The 26641-nt window shown below is 34.1% G+C and overlaps 1 protein-coding gene and 1 long non-coding RNA gene across 6 annotated transcripts in view; one reads left to right on the forward strand and one right to left on the reverse strand.

Moving 5' to 3' along the window:
* Positions 1-577: 577 nt before the first annotated feature.
* LOC106661386 (homeotic protein ultrabithorax) overlaps positions 578-26641 on the forward strand; it is a 348363-nt gene continuing 322299 nt past the window's right edge. For 3 of the 5 annotated variants that reach the window (XM_014384721.2, XM_024227479.1, XM_014384722.2), the window contains exon 1: positions 588-1663. In XM_014384721.2, the coding sequence (XP_014240207.1) occupies positions 1051-1663 (613 nt within the window). In that variant the 5' untranslated portion in view covers positions 588-1050. Of the gene's footprint in view, positions 1664-26641 lie in introns of all 5 variants that reach the window. The other 2 variants (XM_024227480.1, XM_014384723.2) reach the window with 2 other exon arrangements.
* LOC106661389 lies at positions 14940-16600 on the reverse strand. The gene is made up of 3 exons (XR_001339714.2): positions 16168-16600; positions 15537-15647; positions 14940-15468 (listed from the first exon to the last, which is right to left on the reverse strand). It is a non-coding gene; the product is annotated as an uncharacterized LOC106661389 (long non-coding RNA).

The following is a 26641-nucleotide window of genomic DNA, read 5'->3' on the forward strand; positions in this document are numbered from 1 at the left end:
ACATTATTATAAAAAACATATTCTCTTGTTTACTTTCTGTAGGTTAATTTAATGTCTAAATTCAAATTTCTAGGTGCCTACATGCAGACATATTAATAATCTCTGAATAGTTTTTAGTTTTGGAATGGTTAGGGTGGATGGTATTCAGTGAAGTGTTGCAGGGCAACTTCTCCTACAAGACACATGACAAATTCAGCATATATGAATATTTAACTTAATACAATATTTGTCGTTGTAAATATCAAATAAATAAAGTTTTGGAATTATTAAGTTATTAAAGAGATATAAAATTAACCGACTCAAAATTACGAATTTGGTCGAATGAAGTCATGAAACGAGAGGGTTATTTTGAGTGATCACGTAAAGATCATGATTGCAAAAAGGTTCAGTTTTAGGATAGTTGTAATAAACGATAGAGGCGGATAATCAATTCTGGAACAGTGCAAACGAAAGAACTGGCCGTAAAAATCGCACTGATATTTGAGTGACTTTTATGGCAGTATGATAGGGCTATTAGAATCGGAGTCAGTCAGTCAGTCAACGAGGATGAAGACATAACATGGGCCGATTGTAAATGGTTCATAAAGGATCGCCGAGGGGTGGTAGTTGAGGCCGAAACCAACAGATGGAGATGGGATGCACAGGCGCCGGGGAAGCGGGATGTCATTGGTCGATCCGGGCCCCCACCAGGGTAGCCGTCCTCGCGAAGAGGGAATGCGGATAAAGCTCTGTGGGCAAGAGAGAGAGTGAACCCGAGCGAGAGGGATAGAGCGAAAGAGTGATAGCCTGCCCTCACATGGCTCTACCCTGTTCAGTACCATTCCGCCAGTGCACACGATAGCACGAGCTCCTACTCGCAGCCCCACTTTCCGCCCTTACGTACTTTTATTGCGAATCGTTAAACGTTTTCCCCCTCCACAACCACTTTTATGGCTCGTTTATGGGCCTTTTATCGCTCTGCCACCGGCCTCGAGTGAATCAGTGACTTTCTGGAAAAATAAAATTTCAAATTACTGACTGTGTTGTGAAGTTTTTTGATATACGGTCAAAATGAACTCTTACTTCGAGCAGACGGGGTTTTATGGCTCCCATCATCATCAGAGTAGTACGGCGGCCCATCATCACGACCAGACGGCGGCAGCGTATAGATTCCCTCTGGGATTGGGCATGTCGCCGTACGCTTCCAGCCAACACCATCATCATCATTCGCTGCATCAGAGCAGGCCTCCGCAGGACTCGCCGTATGATGCGTCTGTCGCCGCGGCCTGCAAACTCTACTCGGCCACAAATGACAACCAGACAAGCGTGAATTACTCGACCACGAAACCCGACTGCTCCAAAACTGAAGGCGGTCACCAAAACGGCTATGCCGCCGTGGTGGCCGCAGCGGCGAAGGACGTCTGGCAGAGCGCGTCGGCCGGCTCGACGCCGTCGGCGAATCCTCTCGTCCGTCCTTCCGCCTGCACACCCGACAGCCGTTATCCCGGCTTGACGGAGGCGGCGGGAGGATCTCCTGGATCAGCTTCGCGTACCTCGGCAAGCTCCCTAGCCCCTTCGTGGAACCAGTGCAGCATCAATACGGCGTCCTCTCAGGCACCGGTCGGCACCCAAATCCACCAACAGGCTGGCAATCACACCTTCTACCCGTGGATGGCGATAGCAGGTAAGTCACGTACGAAATTAGTCGATATATCAATGGACCAATGCGTTTAATTACACCTCGTGTTCGTCATACATCATACCGCTTCATACGTGGCTCACATTATATTCCTAACCATATTGTCACACCAAATATCAAAAGTTTACTTTAAAAAATTATAAAAAAAATAAATAAATTTTTGTTTGTATCCCAAGTTAATTGGCGTATTACACGTCTGGCCACCGTTCCCAACTACATTATCGTATTTTCTATTCTATTTTTTAAAGTATGGATATAAAATTTTTATACAGTACAAAAAGCGCGTTAAAATGCAATATATATTCTTTTTGTTTGGTATGAGGTTTTACCTGTGATAAATCAGCCCACGTGACCCCGGATTGTTCCGGCCCATCCACTCGAAGAGTTAGTTGGGGTTGCTCATCCAACCCCCTGGTAAAGTAACAAGTGCATTTGGAAAGGGGGTTGGGACCAGATCAGCTGATTCTATGACCCACTGACCCGTAGCCACCCTGTCAGCCCCGTAGCCCTTAGAAAATGCCGGATTTTACGACAGTCGGAAAATAATTTATTAACCGTGTACAGAGATTTTGTGAAAAAAAGTCGAAAAAAATTTCGTTAGATATAAAAAAATAAATAAAATCGTATAGTAAATATTGTTTGACCGTAGATTGGATGAAGAACGCATTAAAATGACTTCTGAGCGATTGCCAATTTAAACTGAAAATTAGCACAAATTATACTTTTAACGGTCACCCACAAATTATATTGTTTTTAACGAGTTTTCGTTATTTAGAAAAAATAAATATTTGGTAATTTCAAGTACAATATTGCATTAAATAATATAACACAACTTCTCGAAAATACATCATTTTTATTCTAAGACAAGAATAATAACTTTTACAATTAAGAAGATTTTTGCAAAAAATTTCTAAATTGCCCTATTTCGCTTATAGAAATTGGAAATTAAGCTGTAATGCAGTTGATCGTAAGTTGACGTATAAAATAATTGAAAAAAAGGCTTGAAACCGTAGTTTAAAAGAAGTTGTTAAAAATGTAAATAATAATATTAAGTATGCTATACAGTAATAATTAATTTTATTAATAAAACGAGCTGTAATGTAGTTCATCTTAAGAAAATGTATTTATTTTAATTTTCTATCGTGATGTGGTCGTTGGCTATATAAAAAACTAAGAAATCGTTAGCATATTTGTTTTAGTGGGTTGCTGTATTATCTGAAATTAGAAAAAAGGATTAATCGTTTAAAAATATCTAAATAGAGAATAATTATTTACAAATTGGTATAGTTTAAAAAGTTACGGGGGAAAAACGGTGGGATGAGATAATATCTGGTGTAAATTGAGTTAGGTGATAAAAACCTCATAAATTAAAGAAAAAAACGGAACGACGAATGCCAAAATTGCATGGTATGCAGGGATTTTCACAGCTTGAAAATTCACTGCATAAAATTTCAAACATTCTTTCTTTTATCTACGTTACAAGCACTATGCTTGTTGTAACAAGTTTTACTGAGTTAAATGACTTAAGATGAGTTCATGAATAATGATCATTGATTTGGATAGAGATTGCCGATTTGACAAAGTGCGCGGTGGTTTAATTTGTGTGGATGTGCAAGTAGACGTCAGTGATAAATAACAAATAGAACATCTCCAACTTGTTTTACCGAGTCGCAGGCGTACTTTGTAATGTGTTTGTGTTTGTTTTGGGCCGGGTGTATCGCCGTTGCCATGGCATACCACCCACGATGGCTTCCCAAGCCGCTCCATCCATCATCTTTCCGTGTACAATTAGCAACCGCGAGGCTGGCCAACCCCTCTCCTCTGAATTATGCCCGGTCCGATTCTAAATTTATTAATTGCCCTCGAACCTATTTAAGCCGTGCTCTTCGCGATCTGAAACAAAGAAAAAAAATTTCCGTTAGAAATGATCCTTGTGATTATTTTTATATTTTTTATTTCTTTCCTGAAATAACAGCGTGGCCGTGACTCCGCTTGTCATTTCTTATGTTTCTGACAGGAAACTCTATGGGAACATGAGTGAATTAGTTGTAATGTTGCTTTCAATAGTTCAAATCACCGTCAATAGAGTGCGCACCCTCCAAAACTACCCTCTGTATTTATATTGGTCATAGGGGAACATCATCATACGAGCGGTCGTACTCCCTCCATAATCGTGGTTTGACATTTTACAGCCGCCTGAAAAAAAAACAAAAAAAAAACAAATAAATAAAAAATAAAAAACAGTTGACCGTAGTGATCATAGAAAAAAATTATGTGAAAATTTATATGTGAACATCATGGTAAATAAACATTAATGCATATTGAAAACTCGTTTTTATTCATTTTTACGTTTGTACAACAGATTAGCATAATAAAAAATAATTGAAAATTTTATCCAAAATCCCTTTCAAAAAATCATTAAATTTTTGAAAAATACAATTTTATGTTATAAACATAAAAAAATTTATTGTCATTTTAATACAATCTTGGTAAATAAATTTTTAAAATATTTCAATTTATGGAATATAGACTAAAATTAACAATTGTATATATACCAGCCAATATTATTTATTTAACATTTTTATTAAGTTGTTTGCTTCTACTTCGCTTTAATTAGTATTAGCAATATATTGAAATATAGTCATATTTCAGACACGACCGAAGGCGATTATCGCGGTAATGCGTGTCAGGTATTAATAATGGAGTTGGGCAGGTGTATCAGATGGATCATGTTTGATATGAGATGCAACGAACCGTCGTAGTAATTAAATTACCGACTTCAAATTGACGCTAAAATATCTCTGGTAGCAGCGAAAAGTAGGTTAAGTTCAAAATCAAAGCATTCCGGAAAGTGCGTTTAACAGTGATAAATATTTGCCCAAAATCGGGAGTAAAACTTTTCACGAATGCGCTTTTATGATTCTCTCCACATTAAGATAGCTTGCTGAAGTGGTTTTGCCATTCTTCTGTGTACATATGATCTTGATTTTTACAAGTTTTGACTTAATTCGATTTTCACTCCAAATGATTGAGTTGTCATATTTTGAGATGCCCTCCCCGCCATCAGAATAGGCGTTTTCGCTGATAGACGCTGAAGCTTTAAAAAAACAACTTCAATTCTTTCTTCTAATATTCCTCTTTCTCCCTCCCCATGTTTCATTATAAATTGATTAAATTATTTCTTAGCTATTTCGGAATTAAATTTTCCAAAAATTCACATGTTTTTTAAATCGTTACAGATTCTCCGCTCGAACTCTCCATGGACGTGGGTTCGATTCCCACCGACGCCCCTGGCCCTTTTTCCACACTACACTTCCCCAAACTACATATATGATGAAACAATCAACTACATACCATGGTTAATATGCGAGTTCATAAAGCCATTAACAAATCGTTAAAGATCATTTTGGCCTGACTATATTTGCTGGGTTGGCCCCAGGAAAATCAAACTTCAGGTCCTTCTCTGCACTCAGTATGGAGAAATCCCATGAATTTTATAACAATGAAAAATAATATCCATTTTTTAAAAATCGCAGTTAATCTCTGCCTGTCTGTCGTCTCCCTCCCACTCTCTCACTCTCTCACTCTCTCTCTCTCTCTCTCTCTCTCTCTCTCTCTCTCTCTCTCTCTCTCTCCCTCCCTCCATTCCTCCTTCACTGTCTTTCTCTCTATCTCTATTTCTCTCTCACTCTCTCTCTCTCTTTCTGACTTTGTCTGTTTCTTTCTCTCTCTCTCTCTCTCTCTCATTCCCTCCCTCCCTCCCTCCCTCCATTCCTCATTCACTGTCTTTCTCTCTATCTCTCTTTCTCTCTCACTCTCTCTCTCTTTCTGACTTTGTCTGTTTCTTTCTCTCTCACTCTCTCTCTCTCTCTCTCTCTCTCTCTCTCTCTCTCTCTCTCTTTGTCTGTTTCTTTCACTTTCTCTCCCTCTCTCTCTCTTCCTATTGGGTTGTCCGGAAAATAATGCAGGATTTTGGTATTAAACAAAAAAAAAGAAACTAGTTACTTTAAAGCAATGTTCCTTANCTGTAAACGTAAACAGAATATTTTATATAGATTTTTTTTAATGAAAACTTAAAATCCTGCATTATTTTCCGGACAACCCGATAGTTTGTTTCCCTCACTCTCTTTTGTTCTCTCTGTCTTTGTCCGTTTCTCTCTATCCCTCTCTCTGTCATTTACAAAATTACAATATTCAATACTTTTTAATATTTTAAATAAAGCTATTTTAAATTATCTGTCTGCCTCTCTTTCTCTCTCTCACACACACTCTCTCTCTCTCTTTTTCCCTGTATCTTCTTGTTTATCTGTCTATCTATTCACATATTTATCTATATACAGAAACTTAATACAAATTCATAAAAGCAGGTTACCACCAAATCATTGGCGTTAATTAGGTAACAATATGGTTTGTGTAAAGCCCACTAGGTGGAGTAGAAATAGCAAGAAACACGTGTGATGAGATGCTCTCGCCAGATTTGCTTAATAAAAGAGATCGTCACATAATTCAAAACGGAATGATAAAAATAAAAATTATACATTAAAAAAAATACTGTGTTGATTAATGATAAATCAAAAGACCTTTGTGTAGTGCAATAAAAGATAGCACCTCCATTTTTACTTATATGTGTATAAACATGGGACCAATTCTCATCTGTTGCTAGATTAAATAAGCTAGCAAAAATAAACAGTCGAGCTAAAATTAAACCTTTGAAAATTTAAATTTATAAGAACTTTCGTGGGATAGTTGTTGGCATTTGTAGTTTTTTATTATTGTATTTATTTTAAACAAAAAGAAATCTCCTTAGCATAGAGATAAAAGGAAAACAAATAGTTTGTCAAGCGAATAAATAGAGGGGTGGCTTGAAAAATGTAATTAGCGGAACAATTTAAATATATATATTATATATTACAAGTTAATAGCACTAAGCTAGGTAATTAATTCCCAAATTGATAGGGAGAAAAAAAAATCGAAATATTAATATAGAAGGGAAAGAGGTCCTGCAAGATATTTGGATCCTCAATTAACGGTGGCATTTTAAATGGAAATTTGAATCGGTTCAGACAGTAACTCAACCGGGCCGGGTCGAAGCCGGCCGACAGGAAGGAAACGCTTAATACCCGGCCGAACCCCTTTCAGTCATCGCGAAATCGGCTTTTTCAGCTTTGAATTATTACCAACATAGGCGAATAGGCGATGAATGCATGTGATTTTCTTTGAAAGAGAATGAAGGAGTTCAAGCATTGGCCGTTTTCATGATAAAAAGGTCAACCCTTTGAACAAAGTGGACTAAAAGAGTCAAATATGTTAATCGAAGTTTGTAATATTTTTCGTATGAAAATTTACTTAATTAATTTATTAGCCTTTATTTTATTGTTCACCTCTTCATCATCAGGTTAAAAAAATGTCTGTTTTAGTTTATCAGCGATCAAACCGATTACAAATTTTCACAACTCGCAGATCAAACAAAATAGAATTTTACATGGCCACAAACAACAAAAAACAATTTGACGGTTCAGGATAATTAATCTTATCCCCGATATAATAAGTGCTTAACTTTCATCATAATTTTATACTAAACGACGATCACGGATGAGGTTAATTAAAAAACAAAACACTCAGTTTGATGAACCAATTTTTGTCGTAAAATTTACTTGTAGATAGATAGATATTTATACGATTTGTGATACCTACATGGTTTATGTATATTAGTATAAATTAATGTAATTTCTGTTTTTATTCATTTTTTTATCATTATTTTTTAACGTGGGTATTTCAACTACGAGGTTATATGAACCCTCGGGGTGACGGTGTGTTTGAAAAAAAGCTAATTTGTAAGTAATTGCAATTTAAAAGCTAGATTCACAAAACTATAAATAAAAATTTAAAAAGACGAATGAAACAAAACCGTTTCAGCTTAGGGGAAAGACACAAATAAAAACCCATAAGAAAGAACCCAGCATTGATAGCAAAAGAAAATGATTTAATTTTTTATCTGAAATTATATTAAAATTTTACTTTATTGTTTTATTTTAAAATAATTATTTTTTTAATCTGGTCCGTAAAATTTTATTTTATTTACATTTTACTTAATATAAATATAAAAGTATTAACAGATACTCATATTTGTTAAAATTTTAAATTATGTAACAGCTCGACGAAGGAAGAAAATTTGCTTTTATAATTTCATGTACGAATCCACTTTCATACTTGTTTTCATAACAATACTTGGTTCATAACAAAAACAATAGCTAAACAATCTGACATTTTTTATTTTGCAAAATAAATAAATAAAATAATTCTGCAGTAGGCGAAACAATTATCTTACACACAATTAAATAATAAAATGAATATTTTATGTTTGATATGGACACAGCACGTGTAAATTCTAAATGATTAAACATAAGGCAGCATCGATTCTTTAGGTATTTAACATCTGGATCAATGAAACAGTGAACAACAACAACAACAACCCTGTTCGCCTTTTTATTTAAAAATAAATTTTATAAAATAATAATAATTTTAATAATTAATATAAATATTAATTACAATTATTTAAGGTTTTTAGTTGAGATAAAAAAGTCAATGGCACGAGCGGGATTCGAACCCACGATCTTCGGCTAAATACGCAGCTGCTCTACCACTTGAGCTATCGTGACCTCGATCCGCTCGGACACTAACTTCCCATCTCAACCACCTTTTGAATTTTCCCTCCTTTTTGCCATTTTTCAATCTAGCCGAAGTTCGTGGGTTCGAATCCCGCTCGTGCCATTGACTTTTTTATCTCAACCACGAAATTAGTGAATAAATATTAATATAAAATTAATATAATTTTATAATTCATTGCGCAAAGGACCACTAAAATCTGAAGTATTTTTTTATTGGCATTTATAGTTATTAATTTAAGAAAACTAATTTACTTTTTTTTTCTCATCATATTAAGTCTACTAAAATTATGTATATGCATGAAGGAATCTTTAATAATTTATAAAAAAAAAGAAAAGAAACGTTCATTAATCAAAACATCTTTTCCTTCGTACTTGTTCGCATTGATGTTAAAATTATGTTTTTTCTTGATAATTATACTTTATGCACTGCATCTGTGCCGAATATAAGTAGAAATTTTATATGCTGTACATTTCTGTTATGTTAAATGAAACATCCCTCTAATCTAAATGTGGATTTTTTTTGTATAATTGGTGGTTTTATTTCAGAGAAAATAATCATATATTATGATTTACATAATGTTTCCTAAGGAAGGCATAAGTGTTGTTTTTTATTTACCAAACAAAATTCATTTCTCTGTATTATAATAATTCTTTTGGTTGTTTTCTATTCCTTGTGTTACAGTCATCTCACGACTTCGGGAGGCAGTTTAGTTAAGCAGCATGTATTAAGGAGGTATTGAAATTATAAAAATCTGACTATAATCTCTTTTAAAAGTTCAATTAATCTCTATTATTACTCAAGGTCGAATATGATTAGTGCCGTAATAACAGAGAAATTTACGTCGCCTTCGCGAACTTACCGTAGAGATAATAATCCATTACGATATATTCCAGCATGCGTTTATGCTAATGTTTTGCTACCAAACTACTTTGTTGCTGCGGCAAAAGATTTATCGCTCGTGAACTGTTCACGGCGGTTAACAACCCGAAAAAAAAAAGACGGCGAAATTAAGTTGAATATTTTTTTTTCTTACAAACCTAATATCGCATGTCTTTGGAAAGTGGCGTGTGGCCTACTTGAAAAAACATAAATCAATATGATGACAACAGTATCATTCCCCAGATTGATCCGGTGAAAGGGAAATGAGAATACTTTTCAGTGAAAAGAACGCTACTACTGAAAGGGGAAATATAAAATAAAATACAACCATGCCATTACATCGGGATTAGGCCGTCTTACAATAATAAATAATAGAAAATAAATACTCAATTATACGCTAGATATGAATCTCGAGATTTGTATCATTTTAATAAGTTCGGGAGCTCTTATTGTCTGAACACTACTCTGGCCATATCAGTCAAAGTGATCAAACCCGTTACAGTAACCAAATTAATAAAACTTCCATTTAAATAAAAATATGTTTAAATATAAAAACATAATCATAGAAAATCTAACACTGTTTACGTTTACAGCAAATCAGTGCTTTATATTTATATCATTACGGTAAAAGCAAAAACAAAACGTAAAGTATTCATTTTAATATTTAATTTCTGGTCATATATTTTTTTGGAGTATTGCAGAATAATTTAATAATTTTCTCTATTTATTTTACTATTTATATAGAAACAGATGGTTTAGTAAATTGTTTTTTAATTTGAAACCTGCTCCAGTTTGGTACTAGTTTAATTTCAGGTGGAAAAGGACGTTCTAAGTTTCTATTATACATAGAATCATTTTTCTATTACATACTTATTAAACAATTGGAAAACTAAGAATAGAAATAGATTTTCAGAGAACAGTCTTTTGTTATAATTAAGACAAGATTATTATGTACCAGAGAGCTTTCATTTTTCAAAATGAAAATGTTGTTTTAGTGTTCGTCCGACACAGTTCTTTATTTTTTGTTCTTATCTCTCCACTGTTGTTAAGACAGTTGTTTCTGCTGTTGTACAACATTAGGAATATATTGGTATATATATTGGTCAAGCGGACCACGAAATTAGTGAATTTAATGAATTAGTTTATACTTATAGTTGATAACAAAAACTATAACAAGGGGACGATCAGGCTTGTGGGTCACGGATTTGGACCAAGCTTTATTTTGGTGATTCTACACTCCAAACTATTGGACACATATCCGCCACTTCTTATAAATAGGTCCTCGTTTCGCGAAAAAAAAATCATTTTTGAAAATTGAAATGGTTTGAATATTTTTATTTCGCCGTTCTACTTACTCGACTATGTGTAACTATAACGATTCGTTAATGAAGCTTTTTTTCGAACTCTTTTAAGTTCAATTAAAAGATCATAAATTGTTATTTAATGTTCATAAAAATATTATTTTTGGTGTATTAATTTCATTTTTGGTGAAGATAAAAACAAAAATGTTCTATGGCGCGAATATTCTCATTTGGTATGATTTAAAAAGAAAATCAACAAAATACTGCTTTTTTGCATATTTTAATAAACATCCTGTAAGCAAAGCGGACCAGAAAATGTCAAAACTTCTTAGATACCGACTTTCGCGGATATCGGTGTAAATTAATTTTTTGACTAATAATTTCGACCGGAGACCGATTTCGTTTTAAAGAAATTGTCAAGTGCATTTTAAAACCGTATCAAAGATTAAAATCGGACTATTATTTCCATTTTAAAAAACGAGGTTAAATTCAGACAGTACATACCTCCTTAAAAAGCTACATTTCTCTTCGTTCAAATGGTATGTTTCACGTTAAAATCCTTTTAGCCGTTTTTGAATTATATCCGTTTCAATGAAATATTCCGAGAACGACTTTTTAAAAATCGGAAAACCATTAGGGGTCAAAAAATCTCTAGATTTAAATTCAAACAAACATTTATATTTAGTGGATTCTAGCGGTACTAAAACGCAATTTTATATTAGTTTCACGAAAAAAAATGTTTATGACAGTGTACTTAAAAAATATTTGGTTTTTTGAAATTTTTTGGTTATTGATAAACTTCGATAGCTTTTAGCTTTGATATATTCACACTTGATTTCAGAAAGTAGGACGACGCAGTAGAAATATTAAAAAACGGACAATTTATTTTTCAATTGTTTTTTTTTTGCGAAATCAGGGCTCATTCACGGGAAGTGAAGTTTGGTCCTAACCTGGTCGTCCCATTGTGCGCCAAATCTGATTATCCTGTTAATTTTTACGATGCGTTAATCCAAATAAAATTGAAAAGATTGAATATACACTTTCATTTTAATTAACCTTCTAAATTTGTAGTTGTATTTCATAGTCCTGATGAAGGGGATATTTCGAAGCTGGACATGGGAAATAAGTTTTCTTTCTAAATAGCCTTGTTCCTGATTCTGATGTATGTTGTGTCTGTTTTAATGATTTTACTATAAGAGTGGGCCGCAAGTGCACTTGGAAAGTGAATTAACCGAGTAGAAAATAAAAATTAAACCAATTACACTCAGGACGAAAACCGGCTCTTATCATCTCTTGTCCTAATGTGAAACGGTACAAAAACATCAGATTTATTCCACCGATAACATCCCAATCAAATAGGTCTAATTGAAATAAATCCATAAATTCCAATTACATTATAAACCAGTTTTTCCGCCCACGCACCCTATCCACAATTAAGAAATAAAACTGTCAAATTAAGCCTTTTTAACCGGGACCGACTCGCCGGCAATAAACGAAATATTCACGCGATAAATAAATACCGAGGGCCGCAAATCAATTGGCCGATATTTTCAAGGCAATAATCCTCTTCTAATAAATAATAATCTCATAGGATGATGTTTTTGGTGCGGATAGTAGCGGGCAACCACAGCGTAAGAGGCCGCTAACTCATTACAACCCTCGTGGTCGATTAACATGACTTTTACCGCGGAGAAGAATTTTTTGAGGGCCTTCACCCGCCTCAGTTGAACGGTTAGAGATGTACACATGTTACACGCACTTGAATATTTTTGATTATAAATGTTTTTTTAATCATTGAATACTATTTCCTACTTATTATTGAACTCCACTCAAGACAACATTGGTGCAGAACAATTTTTCTTGAGAAAAATTGAAAACCTGACGAAAATGCTTCCCATATATTACTAACATTGTTCCTTAACTATAACAAATACAAAATATAACTCATGTTTTCAGAAATTATCAATTCAATGTATAATAATTACATATGTTTATAACGATTATTCGGAGATCGTGAGATGCGGTGTGACGTATATTTTAGAATAACGTTTTCTTTATAGTGCCAACGTTTCGATCTTTATTGAGATCATCTTCAGGGCCTGGGATTTATAAACATTGTTTGAATTTTACAAAAACATGTAGGGTGTGGAAAAATCCATCTATTTGTAAAATTCAAACAATATTTATTTTAATCTCTGAAGATGACCTCAATAAAGATCGAAACGTTGGCACGATAAAGAAAATGTTTTTCTAAAACCTCATCCGGCCTCATCTCACGATCTCCGAATAATCATTGACTAACGGTCACCAAACACCATACAATAATGATTAACTGTAATCGTATAAAAACATTATATCCATTGATTCTTTTACTGGGTACGTGGTTATCGAGTAGTTAAGACGTTCGAGTATGGCATTTCCATCGCTAGAGGTTCTGGGTTCGAATCCCGGCGTTGCCCCTTGAATTTTATTTGGGAATAATTTGAATTGAAATTATCTATTCTATGTATAATAATTGTATATGTATGTAATGATTAACAGTAATCGTGTAAAAACATCTTTTTTTACATATCCATTGATTGCTTCACTGGTTACGTGATTATCAAGTAGTTGTGGCGTTCGATTCTCGCGTTTCCATCGCTAGTGGTTCTGGGTTCGAATCCCGGCGTTGCCATTTGAATTTTATTTGGGAATGATTTGGATTGAAATTATCAATTTAATGTATAATAATTTCATATGTATGTAATGATTAAATCGTATAAAAGCATAATTTATTAACATATCCATTTATTTTTTTACTAAATTAGTTAGGGCGTTCGATTCTGGCGTTTCCATCGCCAGAGGTTCTGGTTCGAATCTCTGCTTGGCCCTTTGAATTTTATCTGAGAATAAATTAATAAATAATAGTGTGGTTTGTTCTTCGTCCGCGATACCAAACGTGTAGCTGTAAGTTTAAGCCCTCTTGTATGACAGGAATTACTTTACTTTCATTTTTGTTAAATGTGCATTTAATATTGCATTTAAATTGAATGTGTGTGCGAGAGAGAGAGAGAGAGAGAGAGAGAGAGAGAGAGAGAGAGAGAGTGAGTGAGTGAGTGAGTTAGAGAGAAAGAGAGAACCAACGCGTTGCCGGTTCAGCGTTACAAAACTTTATGTTGGTTAATTAGACATCCTAGCCTCATAGATGGTTCGGTTTAATGATCGTTTGTCCACGTCATCCTCAATAGTGAAACTTCACAGGGGTTAGCGTCGACCAATCAAAGTATATTGAAAACAGTGTACTTCGAGGTTTCTTCTGTATATTTTAAATTATTTCTCAATTTATAGTAATTGACATAAAAGTTAGACCTATTTGGAAGCTATTTTTTTAACCATAAAGGAAATAATAATGCAAATATTTTTAATTTTCAAAAACGTCGCAAATTTGTTCTCAGTTGTTTCTAAAACGAGTTTTAATATTATGTAAAAACCATATTATAAATACATAATTGCCTAAATTTGTCTCAAATTATATTTTTCTCTTCACATAATATTTTATTACATAATAAAGATTATTCATAATTAAAAATTTTTCTCATACAAAATCACGTACATGTCACTTTCTAAGTTCATCTGTTAATTTTATTTTGTGTCACAACTTGGCCCGCCTTTGAATTATTTATGAGATACCAGATTATCATATTGGGCAATGTTTCTTTGGCCCGTTCTCCCCCGAGGTGTTGCTCATTAAACATTTATTTTGCAAAGTTAACAATAAAATAAACAATGCATAAACCTGGGGAAAATAATAATAATTTAAAAATGGTGGGAGGTGGTGGTGGGGAGAAGATGGTAGCCGGCCTACGGAGCATGCACGTATCCGGTGTACCCCCACTCCGTTTTTCTTTAATTCTTAACTATTATTCTTTTTCAATTTTCTATATTAAATTTTTTATTTTCAAATTTTATTTTTTAACTGTTTTATTATATATAAAAAATTCCTTTCGAATTATGCTTGATTTATACAGTTTAACCTTAAATAAATATTGATTTTAAAATGTGTTTAAAATGTGCAAAATGTATAATTAGTAATTTGACATTTAAAAAAAATAATTCATATTACTAGTGTATTTTATAACCGGTAGTGCAAAAAACACACCATCACAATCAATTTTCTACAAAGAATAATATTACTTGAAACAAAATTTAATAACATGCATGCAAACAAAGACAAAAATGTAAACTGACATTCTTTCATTATCCGCTTACTTACTCATAATTTGCATTCAACTTATAAGGTCTTTTCTCATTTCATCTGGAGACATTAATTTATATGTAAATAGCAGCAATGATGAATTGTGAAACAGAAGAAAAATATTTGAAATAATTAGATCGAATTCAAAATTGTATTTCAATTTTTGCAAAAAGAACAAAGTTATGAACTCTACAGAAGGAGTTAATTGAATTTTATCTGCGAGCGTATGAACTCGACAGTTTTTCATTATTGATCCCAATATTTTTTTTGTTAAAATTTACTAAGGGCAGAATGTCAAATGTTTAAGATCATTTATTCTGGCAAATATTTTTTAAAACAAATGTATTGGAATCATTCTAAACTGCACTTCATTGTAAGCAGATGTCCCTTCCATAGGTTGTTTCTTCAACACCTGCTTGATACGGTCCGTGCTTGGTTACCTGTAAAAGTCCCCCACAGCAACGGCGATTCGCTCCCCGAAAAAAATGCATCAAATGGAAATAGGTATTTAAAAAATTAAAGGTTTATGTTAATTCAATTTGTACCGGTCGAAATGAACTGGTAGATAGGTCGGTTTTAAAGAATATTTACAACCCATATATCTCAGATGCAGTTCACATCTACTTCTTTAATGACTTCTGTCACGCTTCGTGCCGGTGAAAATAAACCTCAGGGCTCAGCAGAGTCAGAATTGCCGGTTGCATGCCCTACAAATGGAAATATTGGTGTTAATTGAATTTTCATTTAAAAAGATCAACTTCTTTGAAGGTGATACCTGTTATTCACTCATAATTACTCAATGAAAGTGAAATAGTCGACCAGCAAATCAAAAAGAAAATAATAAATGAAAATCTCCTGAGCTTACTTGTAAAATAATGAGCAGAACCTGAAAAAAATCGAATAAACAGGTCAAAAAAATACATTTACAAATATAAAAAATATCCCTATTTTGTTTTTCAGCACTAGGTTGATTAAACCAGTAACAATTGTAGTTTGTGTTTCTTGTTAGGCCGATGAGGGATTCGTGATTGGAGAATTTGTCAGGGTTGGCGGCCAGAGAATGGATAACTCAGCAGTTCATGACTTTTATTTATGGCGATATTTCGGACTTTATAGTTCTTTATCAGAAAAAACATTCTAGAAGGAACAAAATACAAATATTATCGAATTATGTTTAGAAATTGTTAGTTGTATTTTGTTCATTCTCTGGCCGCCAACCTGACAAATTCTCCATTCATGTATCAGTAACAATTGGTTCGCCAACTGAAGCCTTATTGACTAAAAATAAAAATCATAACTTTTCCAGTATATTTAAATACACTATACAACGTAATGAGGCGGTTAATAATAGAATCACTAAAGAACATTCATTTAAAAATATCGATTTTGTATAATTGGGTACGTACTCAAACTACAGAGTGTTCGCTCAAGTACTGCAGCATCAAATACAGTCATCAGCATTATTGAGTCATCACGACTGAGACAATAGCCAATTGGTCAACGAAGGAATCAGTCTCACCAATTAGATTGAGATAACAAGACCAAACTTTGAAACCTTGTTTTTCTAAACACTTTCCAGTTTGCTTCCTAGGAGACAAGTATGTTGGAATGGATCATGATTGCACGACTATATGTCAGCATTGAAATATTTTTCTTGAAAAAGAAGTTTGTGAACTCAATTTTTTGATAGTATTGTATAAACACTTCATAAATTAGAATTTGTTTTTTTATTATTACCGATAATATGCTTAAATTATGGAGAATTCAAAAAGACAAGCGTAAGATTGATAATTTCTTACAGTTCTTCTTACAATAGCTGACCAGCCTGAGCTGACTAATTTGAAACAAATTTAAAACATATATTTATTCTCAAATCAGGTGTGTTTAAAGAATGTTTTTCTTTTGCTTTTTTAAGATAAAAAATTGTTATATGTTTACATAGGCAGATTTTTTTGGGCAATTAAGGATACCAGTGAAACAAAGCGGAATCCTAGTGTAATTTAACAAAAACACGTGTTTGTTGGCGGGTTTCGCACGTGAAAGCCGCGGTGATTTTCTAAGCCCACAGGGCAAAAGGATATTGTATCAGCGCCGATTCGAAAACGCTATTTTTTCCGGCCAGATTTGCATAACCGGTGTCCGGGGCAAATTGTTCAGCCCCTTGAGCGAAACGAGGGCACACCGACGAAATAAAATAATTGACCAATTGCCGTCGCGGCTTTCTCAGAGCGAGAAGACTACATTTCGGGAAGGAAAGGGTAACATGGGACATTGACTGAACCTATTCGCTCCTGAAATGGGGTTTTGACCCAAGCTTCCGAAACGTTAGATCAATCTCAAATCGAGGGTTTTTCACTGGGCTATTTTCTGTTTGTCTTTGTGAAAAATTTGCATGGTAACATACCGTTCCTAACGTAAAAGAAATATACGCTTAATTTTGAACAAACGCGTTCCAGTCGTGTCCTACACTGGCTTTCAAAGTAATTAACTTCGGCTTATACATTAGGGAAATACAGGAAAAGATTTACATTTACTTAAAACAGAGAAATAAACATTAAAACGAGATCAAATTAGGCCGGAGAAACAAGATGAAGACGCAGGCAAAAGTTAAAGAGGTATAAATCCTGATTCTGGAGTAAAAGGTGAACTGTGAGTGCGACCTTTTAGAGTCAACCCCGGCCGAGGGTTGTCGGGGTTATCAAGCACTAACACAATTTTCGCTGCTTTCCTTCTCCCTTTAGCCGGCAAATGTTTGAGGAAAACGGTTATCACCAGACCAAAAGTTATGAATTCCTTAAAAACAAAAAGTTTTAAATGTCCTAAAAAGAGCGCGGAGGTCGTAAATTGCGCTCGATTAGCTCTTAAACACTACGTGCCTTGTACAATATACATGATCGATTCACCCTCCAGCCCCCTGCCATCAAAATAACGCGGCACGATAAACTTCACCGAGGGGGCACCGGTTATGGGCCAAATTGATTATATGCTGTTTAAAAATACGTGCCAACACTTTATCTAGTTTCAATTGATTTAAAACGAACCATTGTTTTTAATGTCTAATCGTTGCGAGATTGTTTTGTACAGTCAATAACCTTTAGTTTGACTTTTCCCGCCGACTGACCAGATTCGGATGTTAAGCCCACTGTGATGAAATATCTGATAATTCAGGTTGTTTCACAAATGAGAAAAATTCGCCGAGGGCACTAGATTATGAATGATGATATCTGGGCTTCTAACATCCAAAAGAGATTCCAATCGAAGTAATTTTGTCAACTGGTTTGAATGATGACATAATAGATGAATCATAGCTTAGCCTCACGGTTTATCTCAGATATAATTAATTATGTAAAAGTATTTAGATGAATGAACCGTGTATTTTGAGCAGAAACGCATTTGACTCGTAAAATAAGATCACCCGCCTTTGTGCGACCCACTAATCACCAGTTTTGTCCAAAGTGCCCCCTACTGCTATTAATTAAATATTTAACAAGTTTTAATTACGATAAAACTTACGGGATTAGATTTATTTTATCTTCATTAAACCTTTGAATCTAATTTTTGGATGGGTGATCTTAAGTGAATATGAGTTTGATCCTTATCCGTTTTTGTCTGGTTATAGGTGCTTTTTAAATCGTGTAGCGCAACACTTTTAATTATTTAAGGCAATTGCGTATGATATCAGTATAACAAATCTTACATGCGCATCCATTTTGAAGGATCTTAAGTTGGTTTAAAATTACGAATTCTTCAATAAATGAAATGAAAAATCCCATATATGTTTAGCGGTCATAATTGACCATATTAATTATTTCAAGTAATTATTCTTTTTATCTAGGTCTTGATTAAATTAAAAAGTTCAATGAAGGTATCTCTATGTATTTTTTTCTTTTTTTTTTAAATTGCGTGGCCCAATTTTAATATATTTTTCATTATTTAAGATAAAATGCTTCGTTGATAAGCTATTGAACAGACAAAAACTTTCAAAATTTAGTACAAAAAAGTTAAAATTATTTTTAAAAAAGTGCAGTCGTGGTAAACTATCAGGGTTATACGCGGGGTGAGGCAGGAAGCTGATTTTTTTTGTATCCGATAAAGGTTTATTTGATGTACACTACAATATTATATGTATGTATAGTTTATGTTGTTTGTTTGGGGGCGTCGGTGGCCGCAACGGTAGGCGTTGACACGGCGCTCATCAATCAAAGGTCCCAGGTTCGAATCCCGCAGCCCTGCATTCGAACTCGACATACTTACAAATGGGCTTTTTTCAAAAACACCGGCACCCCGAGGGTTGATATAAATTCTGCTGTTGGGAACCGTCGTTAAAAAATGAAATAAATCAATATTAAATAAATAAAATAAAATAAATATAATGTATGTTGTTTACACGTAATAGGCTCGTTTAGATACTGCAAATAAACTCTTTTAATTTAAATAAATAAATTTAAATTCAATTTTGTTAACCATCATTTTTTGCGATTATTTTCTTTTTGGTTAGTTAATGGCTTAAGATTTTGTCCAATTTTCACAAACATGCTAATAATTTAAAAAAATGAAATTCCATTTGTACATTGGGATATTGTTAGATGTCAACTGAGCTTCACGTTGTTTACACTGTAGTATAAAACAAGAGTTTGCGGGGAAACAGAAAAAAAAGGTTCTTATTTTGTGGTTTTGTTCGGAATTCGGCGGAGAGGTGTGAAAGCCCTGAATCCTTTTTTCCACGTGGCACGAAACTCAGTCCCGGCGAGCACGTCCGTCATTGGAGTAAAGTGGAGCTCGCTGTAACTCATGTTGCCGGCTCACGGCTGGATAATCCGGGATGTTAAGGAGGTGTTTAGGGGCGTCTTGAGTTATTAACGATCCCGCGGGAACCTGAGAGGGAGATCCAGGAAGAGAAGAGACAATGCTTACGTCCATTATTCCGAAATCTAAGACCCCACAGTCGATAATGTTCCACTCTAACAATTTTGTTTATAAAATTAGTAAATTTTTTTGATACTGTTTATTCACAGTCAAGCTCTAATTTTATTATTTAATTGCAAAACCCTTTAGTTATCGAGTGTTTTTTTCCCCACTGCAAAAGTTGAAAACGTAGTATTACATTGTGGTTTAGTCCGATCGGTTAGGTCTACCCATCCTTTGTTTTGGTCTGTCAGACACAGTTTCAGCTCCTCGCCATCTTCGGTCCTTCATTGGGTTTGTGTTTAGTCAAGTTTTAATCTTGTGAAAGTTGTATTGGCATTGTTTTTTCTTTTTAATTGAAATAATGCCTTAAATGGTGTAAACGATGTGTGTGAGCTTCTCTTAACTTGTGTAGTCGTGAGTTTTTTACTGTTGCATATGTTATTTTTGTATATTTTCAATATTTAAGTACTTCCGTTTTGTACCTTGGCCTAATTTTGTATACACCAAAAATATAATTTGGTTGTCACTAATAAAGGGAGTCACAGATTCGAATGAAATATTTTTGGAGATACTACGTCGAAATATATTAGGCGGGTGTACGAGTGTTCTTGCCACAATATGATAAGTATATTTAATTTTTTTTTTTTTTTTTTTTTTGGGGGAGGGGTTTCTGACTTTGCTAAGTAAACATTTAGTGGTTATTTATATCAGTTAACCAAAAGAAGTTTCGTGTATAATAGGACAAAATTCATTTTTGTCGGAAAAAAATCAACAACAATTAAGATTCAATTTTAGAATTTTTTATAACCCTTAAATATGAATTTATATTACAATAAAATATTAACATTTTGAGCTGAATCAGCTAGGCAATTTTTCTCGCCAATGTCCGTTTTTTACTTAAATTTATACCACCTCTGGATTTTATCCATATTTAACCTTATTAGTACCACTAGAACCATTCTTTAGGTATTTCTTAACAAATATTAGATTATATGACATTATAAGAGAAAAAAGTCAGGGTAAAATTAAAACAAACTCCTCGAACATTTTATTTCATATCTACAGTTATAATTTATTTACGGAGTTCAAGTATGTGACTTCGCGTGCAGTTCATAGGGTTCTAAGGCCCTGTGAAATTTCCTGTGGATTGGTGGAATCGATAATTAGCATCATTTGTAATATTTTAGAAAAAAATAGGCATTTGGATGAACAATTTCAGAATTTTTTCTACAAATTTTGCCTTCGGGGTTTTTGTAGTGCAGGAAACGATATCACCTTGGTTTCTCGATAAAAATTAATTTAATCTACTTTGTAAAACATAAAAAGAATCTTTCTGCGAGCGAGCAAATGTGTATCTATTTAAAAAAAAAACATAAATTGTGACCTAGCGACCTAGCAAAGCAGATTCCACATGAAATCTTACAGGCGTATTGAACCTAAAACCAAGAACTAATCACACAAATGTAAACGTTTGGGCTGTTGTTTAATTTCATACTTATTTTAATATTGACATAAAAACTAGAATGACCTAGATGAAAAATGCAGCTTTCCAACCGTTGTACTATCGTGGAACATTGAAAATCCAGTGGTTACTTTTAAGCGATACACCAAACACCGTCTTGAAAACAAATTTTTGTAACTTTTTATTTATTTATTCTCTTTTAATACGATCTTGCGTATTATTTTCTTATCCCTGGTAAAAAACAAATAAATGAAGGCATAAAGCTTTATTTTAAAAAGTTTCATTATCATTGGTGATCCCACGTCTGAAGCCTCCCCTTGTGAGTTATGGTAAAAATAAGCCAAAAATGTCGGTCATTAACATAGTCTTGTGGAGCCTTGCAAAACTACTAGTGCCAATTTTAGGATAGTCGTTTATTAACTATCGTACATACTCATTAATTTATTCAATAAACAATTTAAATAGTAAAATATAATTGTTTGGAATTTATATGAAGTTAATAGGGAAATAAAAAGGTTGAGAGTTTATTTTGAAATTACAAGTGGAACTAAAGTAGAATTTATAGAGCTATAGACGTCTTATGGAAGAATTATGGCTATTAGGACATAATGCATACATATCATACCTGACATTGAATCATATTGTATAAACAAAGGATCTAACATATCCTGCGTTATGAAATGTCCGATAGATAATATTGGACTGATGGTTTTTTTTCCGTACAATATTTTAGAAGACGGTTCGTCATGGCCGACAGTCAGTTTCAAAATGGGTTGACTCATACAACAATGTAATGGACAAACGCTGTTAAAATATGCAACCATTTCTACTTGTGATAGATTATGATACACGAAAGCGAGGAATCTTGGTGCTGGGATTTAAAGTAGGCAAAAGTTGAATTATACCAATTAAGAGAAAGACTAAAAAACTGAAAACACTATTTACAATAACCTCGGCTCTTTGAGGTCAAAGACCCCGAAAACCGCCGATAAAGCGATAAATTCAGCCGGGGGTCGCGGTTTGGGTGAAGTTTTAACCCTCTCTCCCTATTAATCGCCCGGCAATGCATCAGACGAATATATGTGCGAGACTGTGGGCATATTTATCATAACTACGACGTGGGTAAGCCGCAAGTAGTTAGGCCAACTTGGGATATGCTGGGAGGCGTGAGCCGACCTTGTCCTCCGTGTAACCTGCGAGCGTGAAAACCGCAAAATCAACATACGCACTCAACACCACGTGGCCGTGGGCTGGAGTAACCATAAGCAAAAGTATTAACCTAGTAAAACCATGCTATCTATCATTTGCACATTAAATATATAACTGGATAAAAATTAAAAAAAATTAAAATTTGTAAAACAAACTAACGGAAAAGCGAAAAAGTTGAGATAAATAATGAAAATTTTATATCTGATGATTTTCAACTCATCCAACTGAAAATATGCTATTACATCAAACGGAGTAGATAATTTAAAAAAAAATGAAAATCATTTACTACAGTATTAATATAGTGAATCGATTAATTTATAAATGTCAGGAGATTTTTCTATGTTGTATTACGAATTCATCGATAGTTGGACTATATGAAAATGGCCAGATTGGCCCAGGTTTGTGGATAACATTTGGTTTCATTGATTGATTTCATCTAGATTCATTGTTGGCTTCGTTAAAAATGGATTGAAGGTTACGCCCATTCTCTCTGACAATAAGTTATTTAAAAAAAAAAATTCGGGTCCTTTTGAGCATTATTTATAGATTTTTATTTTGATCCTAATCCGATAGTGACAAGAACCACGCACGTGATAAGTTTGAGGAAAAATCGGGAAAAATCGATTCGCGAGAATCTACAATAATTATTGCCAGGTGCCGGATGAAGAGCTTGCTCCTAGATCTGCCACTTCTTCTCTTTTTGTCCCAGGGCTACGGCCAAGTCATTTCCACGGATGGCGTGTTGACGAATAGCTTTTCCACCTTCGAAAGCGGTTGCTTCCCACTCTCTCGGCTTCATATTGATTTAAACGTTGCCCCCGTGCCGTCGGCCTAGTGGCGAGATGGGGGCTGAAGCGGGTCGGGGGCGGTGGAGAGAGGAGCACCGGCCAAATTCTGCCGACCCCGGTCCGGGAGGGGGGCAGTAATTCATTAGGAAACACAACAAGAGAGAGCGAGAGGGTGGGAGACTAATGAAAACATTCCCAACAAGAGAAAACCACCCGTGAAAATCCTGGTTAAATATTCAAATTTAACACACGTAACACGTAATTAAGTTTATTATCTGCAATTTTGATGAAAGTGTAAAATCTTTGTTGTGAAATATTTTAAAGCAGGGAAAAGATCATATTGCAAAACCCCTGAGAGATTAAGCGCTCGACTCACTCATTGCCATGGCAGATTTAATGAAATTGACCTGACATCCTGGATACGCTGTCAGTCTAATGAACCCCGTCTGTTTCAAACGCCACCGAATCTCGGAAGGATTTCCGGTTTTGCCAAGCGTAATACCGAACCTGAATGGATCGGATAATCTGGAGTTAATCCGTTGTTTATTACTATAATTAAGAGCTCGATTGGATCACGTTTCGTTCTAATAACCTTGCAAAATTACACTCAACCTGTGGTAAAAATACAGCCTGCTATTTGACAGCACAAATTTTCATTCAAAATACGTGGAAAACTGCCTGTTTATTATTGTTCGATAGTACAATAAAGAAGTGAAAATTGTAAAAAAAATGCAAAATATATTGTTTAGATTTGCAAGATAGTGTACTTGAACTTGGCCATAACCGATTTTTCTGGTCTGTCGATGTTTGAGCATAAGTAATAAAGAATTTAATTCCTGGAAATATATCACAATTTTTCTTGCAGACTCTTGTCAATCAAATCCGTTATGCTTGTAGGTTGGCAAGCCAGGATGATCGATGATGACGAAATCAATAAGAAAATATTCTTAATTTAATATTTTATAATTTCAAAGTTGTTCTAAATTTTATTATAGAAATATCATACGTTGTTGAACATCTCTCTTTTGATTTTTTGCTGTTGAATCAATGGATGAATCGTGAAACAATTAGGGGTTTACTTTAACCGTTAATGCTATCGATTTATCTTGAAAGGAACGGAGTTTGTAGAAAACGAAAGGGAGAAAAAAGCTAATAAACAATACCAGGCTACAATTTAATTCTATTAAAAGGCCGTTACAGGAATGAGTAAGGGCTGAAAATAAAAACAACTGGCCGTGAATTTGAATCTCGTTTAGAATCTCCTACCGTGGATGATTGCTGGCAGCAATTAGTGTTTCTCTGTTCTCGAGACTCCATGCCACGACTGGGTAATAGGTTTTTTCCTCGGAGCGTCCACGTCCTCTTGTAATCGGCCAGCGCCGAATCTTTTCTACCTGAAACAACTCGTCCGGACGGGAAGCATGCCGGATAAAACCTGATCACGTAGGCAAATATTATTCAATTTGACGGATTCATTCCACACGATTTTCCATTTTGGGACGACGCCCTTTTCATTTAGCCTCAGGATGAATGGATCCCGGCATGAAGAAAGATGAGCCTAGTGAAAGGGAAATCAGAAAACAACTTCCCAAATAAAACCTCATTGATGAAAAGGAACCATAAACTTTATTGCCCTTTTTCTAGACGTTGCTATCAATCTCAATAATTCAATAAATGGTAACAGATACATAGTACTAATAATATCTAAAGACCCCCTTTCATCCCCCATACAATTGATTGCCGAAAATTAAAATGTTCATTTTTTTCTTTACTTGACAAGTAGTAAATTAATTGTATTTATCTTGTATTTATATTGCATATTGTATTGTGTATTTTATGTTGTACAGTACGTATTGTATTTATATATGTGTGCGTGTGTGTTTCTTCTTTCACAAAGGTTCTCAAAAAATTAAATAGTTCAAACATCAGAAACATTTGTACTGCATTGAAACAATTTTTTTATACTATATATAAATCTTAATTAAAATAAATGTTACATAAAAATTATTATTTGGAAATCGTGAATTGCGGTCTGGTGTGACGTAGGATTTAGAAAAACATTTTCTTTGTCGTGCCAACGTTTCGATCTTTGTTGACATCATCTTCAGAGCCTGGGGTTTATAAACATTGTTTAAATTTTACAAAATAATACATGCAGGATGCGAAAAAAATGAATTTATACAATGCTAGAAATTTTAGATTCAATCGAAGTATTTGTGTTTGTTTTCAGTGCAGATGTGTCATTCTTGTGTGTCGTGTTGGGAGTGGCAGTGAGATATTGTTGTGGTGTGTTTGTTTTTGATTTGGTCAAAGTGGACATGCATCTTTTTGATGTTTGTAGCATTTTTTAAGTGTCTTTAAATATTACGTTGGCGGCACTGAATTTTAATTGGTGTAATTTTTGTGCTAGTGTCTTAATGCTGGTAGTGATTTCTATGTTTTAAATGTTTTATGGTGTGTATTGGTGTAATTAACTAAGCATAATTAATAAACACCCCAAACGTTACATAAAAACTAGTAAATTTGGACCAATATTTGTTTATTCAATATTTAATTAAACGCAATAATAATATATTAAACATTAGTTGTCGATTACAATTATTTCTTTAGAGGTTCTCGCTACCAATTTATTATATCGTTATTTATTTTTGAATTATCCATTTCCTCTTATTACAGTCTTTATTTAAAATAATTAAACAACATAAAAACAAGATGATTTAGAAGGTTTTTTTTATTACACTTCTTACACTGCTCACGATGTGATGCGTTCGGTATGTCCAAAAATCCTCCTGTAAAATTTTTAAAATACTAAAATAGAACGACACCCTAGGACAGATGGAGGCAACAGACTGCCAAGAAAGTATAGAGCATATTAGAGACTGCACGGTCTCGATTAGGTAATTTATTGATTTGTAGTATACATAGCGCAATATCTAAAAAGCTATTTTTATTTTTAATATAGGTTTATATTTATATCTTCATAATGGAGGTATAGAATATTTTATTGTTGCAAGGTCTTTTTATAGAGAAAAAATTAAAAAAGTTCGTCCTGATCGTATCAAACAAAATGATTTGAGAGTACAGCAAGCTCATCTCGCGGAATCGCACTGTTTCGTTTCACCCTGCTTGCAGGGTAAACGGATCGCGCGCTGATCCATGAAAGTCAAATGAACCACTCCTTTCTTTGAGATTTCCTCTTCTACTCGCGCGTTATCGCATCAAATTCCAACGTGTATAAAGGGGTCCTAAAATCAGTATTTCTTTATGGATGCAATACTTTTTGTATTTAAACAATACATATTAATTGTCTTTTACAACCAATTTCCAAGGCATCTCACGTGTATATTTTTTCTTTTTTTTTGCAAATTTGAATATAAAAAGGGTTGCAGCTACTAAACTACTTTGATAATTTCTGTTCACTCATTCATCTTCTCACAGTCATTATTTAAAAGAAATAAATGCCAAAGTAAACAGTGAGGTGGACATGATTCCACAAGGATTCCGCGATTCTCG

This window comes from Cimex lectularius, unplaced genomic scaffold (assembly GCF_000648675.2).
Source record: "Cimex lectularius strain Harlan isolate CLEC.00 unplaced genomic scaffold, Clec_2.1 scaffold18, whole genome shotgun sequence".
NCBI lineage: Eukaryota > Metazoa > Arthropoda > Insecta > Hemiptera > Cimicidae > Cimex > Cimex lectularius.